This window comes from Haplochromis burtoni, unplaced genomic scaffold, assembly GCF_018398535.1.
Source record: "Haplochromis burtoni strain Fernald_Lab_line unplaced genomic scaffold, NCSU_Asbu1 Contig_3143, whole genome shotgun sequence".
Classification (NCBI taxonomy): domain Eukaryota; kingdom Metazoa; phylum Chordata; class Actinopteri; order Cichliformes; family Cichlidae; genus Haplochromis; species Haplochromis burtoni.
Genome location: NW_024585504.1, coordinates 1 through 8,151, shown reverse-complemented (window position 1 = coordinate 8,151; position 8,151 = coordinate 1). Strand labels below are relative to the sequence as shown.

General features: G+C 40.1%; 1 protein-coding gene across 1 annotated transcript; it reads left to right on the top strand.

Moving 5' to 3' along the window:
• Positions 1 to 5,143: 5,143 nt before the first annotated feature.
• On the top strand, positions 5,144 to 8,145 carry LOC121813871 (GTPase IMAP family member 4-like). Its single transcript, XM_042217821.1, has one exon. The coding sequence runs from the start codon at positions 5,985 to 5,987 to the stop codon at positions 7,620 to 7,622; it is 1,638 nt and encodes a 545-aa protein (XP_042073755.1). The 5' UTR covers positions 5,144 to 5,984; the 3' UTR covers positions 7,623 to 8,145.
• Positions 8,146 to 8,151: the final 6 nt, after the last annotated feature.

Below are 8,151 nucleotides of genomic sequence, written 5' to 3'. Positions count from 1 at the left end.
CTGCTGTGTTTTCTGCTCAAAAAAATATTTTATTTTATGTGCTGGAATGTGCAGAAAATAGGTTAAAATGTTAAACAAATATCTTCCAGTCAGAGAATGTTGCAGGTAATTTAATGTTTGCTTCATGCGTAAAGTTAAAAGATTAAAACTAGTAAAACAAGTTTAATTTGATTACATTTTGTATGATGGATTATGCAGAAACAAGGATAACAAAAGCAAACACAAGGGGGGAAATCCAAATCCACATGGCCCTGTGTGAAAAAGTGACTGGCACTTAAACCCAATAACTGGTGGGGTCACCCTTAGCAGCAACATCTGCCTTCAAGCATTTGTGATAACTGTCAGTGAGTCTTTTCCAGCTGTGGAGGAATTCTTGCCCACTTGTCTTTGAGAATTGTTGTAATTGAGCCACAATGGAGGGTTTGAGCATGAACTGCCTTTTTAGGGTCATGCTACAACATCTCAATCGGACTCAGGTCATGACTTTGACTAGGCCACTCCACTAGTCCAAAGCCTTTAGTCTTTCTAAAGCCATTCAGAGGTGGACTTGCTGCTGTGTTTTGGATCATTGTCCTGCTGCAGAACCCAAGTGAGCTTCAGCTCGAGGTCACGAACAGATGGCCGGACATTCTCCTTCAGGATGTTTTGGTAGATGGCAGAAGTCATGGCTCCATTTACCACAGCAAGGCAGCAAATCAACCCCAGACCATCTCACCACCCCCACCATGTCCTACCGCTGCTATCATGTTCCTTTTCTGAGATGCTGTTAAATTTAAGCCAGATGTAACGGGGCTCAGACTTTACAAACGTTCAACTTTTGTCTTGTCAGTCCACAGAGTATTTTGCCAGAAGTCTTCGGGAACATCAAGATGTTTGAGGTTAGCCTTTGGGTTCTTTTTGGTCAGCAGTGGTTTTCGCCTTGAACTTTGCCATGGAGGCCATTTTTGCCCAGCGTTTTTCTTAGTGTTGAATCAAACTCTGACCTTAACTGAGACATGTGAAGCCATGACTCTCACTGTGGTTCACTGCAGTCCCACAGCCTTGTCTCTGTAACTCTTTCCAGACTGACAGATGTCAGTGACTTTGTTTTTCTCTCTGTGTTGCTTGTTGAGATCTCCTAGCCTGCTTCACTTTGTCACACAGGTTCTATTTAAGTGATTCTGTGATTCAGCAGGTCTGCCAGTAATCAAGCCTGAGTGTGTTTAGTGAAAATCAACTCAGCTTTCCAAAAATGGGGGTAATCACAGTTAATTCATGATTTAACAAGAGAAGGAATTACTTTTCGACACAGGACCAGGCGGGTTTGGATAACTCCCTTAATCAATGAAATCATCATTTAAAACTGCATTTTGGATCAACATTTCAAACATTTGTTTGGTGTATCCCACGGTGCACTTGGGCCACTTTCATAAATCTAATAGAGTTGGATGTCTCGAGACCACTTTTACGTGGTCTTGGTCTCGTCTTGGTCTCGACAGACTTTTGTCTTGGTCTCGACGGACTTTTGTCTTGGTCTCGGTCTTGGTCTCGCTGTCTCGGTCTTGCGTTCTCAAATCGACATAGTGTTCGGGAGATTTGGAGTCAACCATCAGAGGAGCGGGGGGGTGGCTTACTGGGCTTAAGCCCGGGTCATTTTTTCAGAAGCCCGGGGTCTTTTGGAGTGTAATTTGTTAGTTAGATGCCTGACTGACAACTGTATAAAACAAAAACAACACACAAAGCACAGAGCGCACCTTCGTAAATTCCCCCTAATTTTGGTATGATCCGAGCTCAGGCACTAGGCGACTGAGCACAGCACCGGTGTGAGCGAGGGGGGAGAAGCTGCTGCCTGCGAGTTTGCTGCAGACAGAGGAGAGCTTAAGTTTTACCAGGTACCAAAACAAATCATTCGTACTGAACTAATAATGTAAATATGACGGTGAATCACAAAAGATTGATATCAAACTGATCACTTGGTTGCGTTACTTGCTCTTCGGGTGAATCAACAAATGGATAAATAAACCGAACAGCAATGCTGATTTTTTAGTCTTAGCTTACATTTCATATTTTCAGTTGTTACCCTCCACGGCTAAACAAACTCTCTAAATCGGTTTCAGTTGTGTACTGATGAACACAACAATGGACATAAGGAGCTTCTTTCAAAGAAAAAACTCAGGTAGATGTTATTTTATATATTATGCTTTGGATGTTGTTCAGTATATCTATGCAAAACAAGAGGAATTTCAATACACAGCAGTATATTCACAGTTGAAACCAGATATTTACATACACTTTATGGAGAAAACATAAAAACTTTTTTTTACTGTTAAACATCAATTTAGAGTAAACTTTTGTTTTAGATAAATAAATGTTGAAATATCTTTTGAATTAGTTAAATGTCAGAATAAAAAGAGGGAGCTGTCTATTTTAATCACTTTCATCAAATTTAGGAGTACATATACACTAAGTTTATTGTTAATTAATAAGAAAACTCCAGACGATTCCATTCTGAGCTAAAGAAGCTTCTGATAGGTTAGTAGAGTCCATGTGATTTGATGTTACAATTAAAAAAGTGTTTGTGTTTTTATCTGAAGAGTACATAAATATCTGGTTTCAACTGTATATTTGATGATGTTGGTGTTTGGCTTGATTGTCAGCACAAAGAGGGAGAGAGAGGAGCAGAGAGGGAGAGAGAGAATGACGACAGAACAGAGATGAACAAGAGCAGGTGAGACACACATGTTAGTCAAATGGTTGTTTGCCAAAACTCATCAGAACATGTATCTAGTACCTAGTGTTTCTTTTTAGATACCATTTGTTACTTTTCAAATTCTATATTTATTAAGTTATGCAGGCTTGTTTGCACAACAAGGCTAAATAATTATATAAACTTTTCTCAATCTAAATATTGTACTTTGGTAGAATTAAAAAATAAGTGTAGTGCAGGTCTATGATGATTTTTAGTGCTACTATCATCTAGTTCTGATTCTGGTTCTGTCTTGGTTACTGTTGTAGTCCTGTTTTAATTCCAGATCAGTTTTGGGTCTGGTTGAATTGGGGTTTAGTCCCTGTGTCTTGATACAGGCCCGACTTTGTTCTGCCTTGCTGCTTAATTAAAAAACTAGTTTAAGGTGTCCTGAATATGTATATAGAATAGCATCTGGCTGCAGTTTAAAGACTTTTTTTGTCTCGGTCTTGGTCTTGGTCTTGGTCTCGTCTCGACTCGGTCTCGGTCTTGGTCTCGTCTCAACTTGGTCTTGGTCTTGGTCTTGTCTTGGTCTCGGATTAGGCGGTCTTGACTACAAGTCTAGTCCAAAGTAGTAAAAATAAAGATAAACATTAAAGCAGTGGGTGTACAAACTTTTGACTAGTGTAGGTGGAGCATTACAGAGACCACATGACATTCTTTCAAACTCAAATAACCCAATGGGGGCAGTAAATGCAGTCTTCTCCCTCTCGCTTGGGTTCATCTCGATCTACCAGTGGCCACTGGCTAGGTCAAAAGTGGAAAACCACTCAGCTCGGGTTAGTTTGGTCAGTGTCTCTCTTATTTGGGGTAAAGGGAAAGCATCCTTGTGCGGCACAGGATTTAGTTTCCTCCATCCTCCTTCCTTCCATCCTTTTTTCTCCCCAAGACAAAATGTGGCCCATAGACCACAACTATCTCACATAACTGCCTTACACACAGACCTGGTAGGAGGCAGGGGTTAACACCTCTCCCTAACACCAGCTCCCCTGCTGGGACTCAGACAGATCAAGTCTTTTAGTCATTTTGCACATCTCTGCTGACGATTCCATGTTTTGTGAGGTGGCGACATTGTCCATGACTCTGCCTGCTTCAAGGGAAAAACTCAGGTCACCAGGGCCATGCACATTTGACTCATTCACGCAGTATATCTTACCCAGCTTCTGGTAGACCTATGGATTATAGGAGTGTAGGTTATAGGCTCGCACTGGGACTCTACCATTCTTTAACACTCTCAGGGCTCTGGCCACCCAAATCCTTTCATCTGTGACTAAACATCCTCTAATATCTCCAGTTTAGCACCTCTCTCCAGGTTGCTTCCTGCTCAGATTTAATGGGCCCACATACATTATTACACACATGTCAATTTACCTCAGATTGGGCATGTCCATGCTCTGAATCCAGCAGCAGCTTCTCCTGGCATATGGCAGCAAAATCTTCTTGGATTCTTGCATACCTTCAAGGCCAGAGCTATGGGGCTCTCCTGTAGTCCCAACAGCAACTGATCTCAGAGGGCAGCATAAGAAGGGGCATTATCTGGGGCATGTCTCTGCAACCTGCACTACAGCTCCATCAGTAGCAAAATAAACGAAGGCAGTGTCTCTGAAGCAGTGTAAGTACCCAAATCTAACAGTGTCTATTAATTAACCCATTTATGATTTGAATACAGAGAAACAAAAGGGAAGACAGAGAAGGGGACAAAACAAGAAAAGAGAGCTAGAAGAAAGATACCGGTGGGAAATTATCAGATTGCTGATGATGTTGTTTCCAAAATGTCAATAAACCTAACTGGACTCTTCAGTAGGACTCAAAACAGACACATTTAAAGTTCACAAGGTTTATTAAATGAAGCCACTCAGTAACTGGAGGTGAACTTAGCCATGTGAAATCCTGGGGCCATGGTCACTGAGAGAGAGGACAGGCGGGCTAGCTTTGAGGAGTCCACAGAAAAGAGATCCACTGAATTGATCCAGAGAGCTGGTTCAGAAGAGGTACTTGAAAGGAAGCCACTGGTCTGTTTTCCCCTGGTGAGTTGTGTCATAGGGTAAACATGAACACTTTCATGTGTGGGGAATTATTCTTAGAATGAAGACACAACTGCTTAAGACTGAATTTTTCATTTTGTGTTGGAACTGAAATCAACCAGTTGTGTGACTCATTTGGAAGTTTGTTGCTTCTATAGCTGCAGATGACTATTTGATTCCACTGGTAAGGTCTGACTTTAAGGCTCTGAACTTTTTCAGACCAACAATCAGGAAATAGCCTCAAAACCTTCACAAGGCTCCATCTGCCCATCTCTAACTTAATAACTCAAGTGGGATTAATAAGTAGCACTGGAAATGAAGCCGCTCTTTGGTCAGACAGAGAGTCCTGGGGGAAAACAAGGAGACGCCAGATTACCAGTCTAGAGAGCCAGATTGGCATAGAGTGATCATTGGAGTTGGTTGTTAAGTACTGGCAGAAGATGAAGATGAATCAGGAACAGACGTGGCCGCCTCCTGGCAGATTTTAACCTGCTTAGCTCAGCTTAGACAGAAAGGAGAACCCAAAACAGCAAACAGCGTGCTGGACCATGAAAATAAAGTCTTTGGATGTGGCAACCTGTTTGAAGTGGAGATTAAAAGGTGGAAAGATGCATGGCCTTAAAAATTCAGTAAAAGCTTGAAATGAATATAAAGATAGTGTACTAGGTGCTAACTGACTGGGAGACAAAAATGCAAAAACAGTGAAAGCAAGATTTTGAATTAGATGAATTTGAAAGTGTAATTGAAAAATAGGGACTAAATGTAACAGAATTCAATTATAAGATCATAAGATTTTCTTTGACATGGACAGACACAATGTTTATCTGTAGCAGATTTAGGTCGTAAAATAACAGCTTTTGTTTTCTTTTACAGTCCTCGTGTCCCCTGAGATCCTCCTACATCTTTCTAGCCGTTACTCAATAATGTTGTTTAATGTTTGATTTCTTGTTGTTTGTTCTTTTAATAATTACATTAAGAGCAACCTTAAGTGCGGATTGTGTAAACTGCTTGTGGATTCCTCCTTCTTTGTATTTTCCTGTGTTCCTTCTTTATTTTTCTGGTGCTGCTGCTGGAATTGAATAAAAAATGAGATAAAAGCAGCGTGGAGCTCCCATTAATCCCTTGCACTGATTATTAGATTCAACTTCAGACACAAAGACAAAAAGTAATGACATCTAAAATATATTGTGCTTTCAGCAACACATTATCTATTGGACTGTCCTGCAATTTAACTAATGTGTTGTTATTTCACAGGTAATGAAGAGAAGCAGAGCTCAGAGCCTCTCAGAATTGTCTTGCTAGGTAAGACTGGCAGTGGAAAGAGCTCTTCTGGAAACACCATTCTAGGACGAAGAGCGTTCAAAGCTGAGAATAACCCCAAATCTGTCACCAAACATTGTCAGAAAGAATACGGTGAAGTGGACGGTCGTCCTGTTGTTGTGGTCGACACTCCTGGACTGTTTGATAACAGTTTGTCACATGAAGAGATCAATGAGGAGATGCTGAAATGTGTCAGTCTTCTGGCTCCAGGACCACACGTCTTCCTGCTGGTGTTAAAGACTGAGAGAATCACACCAGAAGAGAAGGAAGCATTAAAACTTATCAAGGAAGGCTTTGGGAAGAATTCAGAAAAATTCACCATCATTCTTTTCACAAGAGGAGATTCACTGGAACATGAGGGGAAGTCCATTCATGATTACATTGCAAAATCTGATGATTCCTTTAAGAAGCTGATTGATGATTGTGGGCAGAGATACCAGGTGTTTAATAACTTAGATGAACAAAACCGGAAACAAGTCACTGAGCTGATAACAAAGATCGATGACATGGTCAAAAGAAATGGTGGAAGTTGCTTCACCAATAAGATGCTGCAAGAAGCTGAAGCTGCGATCCAGAAAAAAACAGAGACGATTCTGAAAGAGAAGGAGGAAGAAATAAACAGAGAGATGGAAGACCTTAAAAGACAACATGAGGAGGAAATGCAAGAAATGAAGAAAAAAATGGAAGAACAGAAAACAGAAATTGAACAAGAAAGAAAACAAAGAGACAAAGAGCTTAAAAAAGTGAAGAAACAGCTTACCACAAGAAAGAGAGAACAAGAATCAAGAGATGAAGAAGACAGAGAGAAGAAAGAAGAGGAAGAATCACAGCGTAGGGATTGGGAACAAAGGTTTTTAGATTTAGAAGTAAAAATGAAAGAAGAACTGGAATCAAAACAAATCATTGACAGACAACTGGAGCAGAGCAAAGCAGAAATGAAAGAGAAACAGGAGGCATGGGAGAATGAACAAAAAGAGTGGTGGCAGAAAAGAGAGCAGGAAAATGAAGTGAGGCAACAGGAGGAGCAGAAAATGATGAGCAAATTGAAAGAATATGAGCAGGAAAAAGAAGTTCTTGAGAAAGAAGTAAAAGAAAAGGATTTGATGTTAACAGAAAAGGGGGAAAAAGAGAAAAGGGAACTGGAGGAAAACTATGAGAAAAAACTGATGGAAATGAAGGAAACATTTGAAGAAAAAGCCAGAAAACAAGCAGAGGAATACAACGAATTCAGGGAGAAATGCATGAAAGAGTTAGAGGGTAAGGACTGGACAGCCGAAGATGAGCAATATGACATCTTAAAAGCACTAAAAGCTGAGAAAGAAGAACAAATGAAAAAACACAAAGAAGAGATGAATAACTTAGTGAGATGTTTCACCAAAAAGAAGGCAAACACAAAAAGAGTCCGCAAGCTACTGAAAAAGCATGAACAGGAAATGAAGCATGTGGACGATCCAGAGGAAAAGGAGGACCTCGAGGAAAAACACGACAAAGAAATAAATGAACTGATACAAGAACTTATAAACAAAAGCAATGATGATTGTCCTATTATTTAGTTTATTGTAAAAGCAAGGCCAGACTTACCTGTGTCCAACACTTCTGCTCACACTGAAAGTCAACAAACACTGGATAGATTTTCATGAAATTTGGCTCAAACATTCTGGGAATCAATCACAGCTCCAGTACAGATTAATTTATAAGTTCATGTAAACGTAAAAATACAGAAATTCAGGATGGCGAAATTGTGTATGGGATTTAATGATCGGCTCAGCTCTGCTCGAGCAGATAAAAACACAATGTAAGTTCTTAATGTTTCTTAATTTCTCAAAGACGTATTGATGGCTATGTTTTTATGGTGTAACACATTCTCAGGGGTCTCAATAACTGTATATTTCATTGGTTCATTTGCTTTATATACACTACGGGTCAAAGGATTTAGAACACCCCAATTTTTCTTATTGAAAATTGTGCAGTTTAATATCTCATTGCACTCTGAAATGAAAGCACAGTACAAATAAGCAATTGGAGGTGTTACAGCAATTCCTGTAAATGTAGCACTTGTAGGTTGCTTTGCTTTTACTCTTC

What these genes read in the sequence shown, in the direction of transcription:
- LOC121813871 (XM_042217821.1), top strand. Translation starts at nt 5,985, where the DNA reads ATGTGTTGTTATTTCACAGGTAATGAAGAGAAGCAGAGCTCAGAGCCT.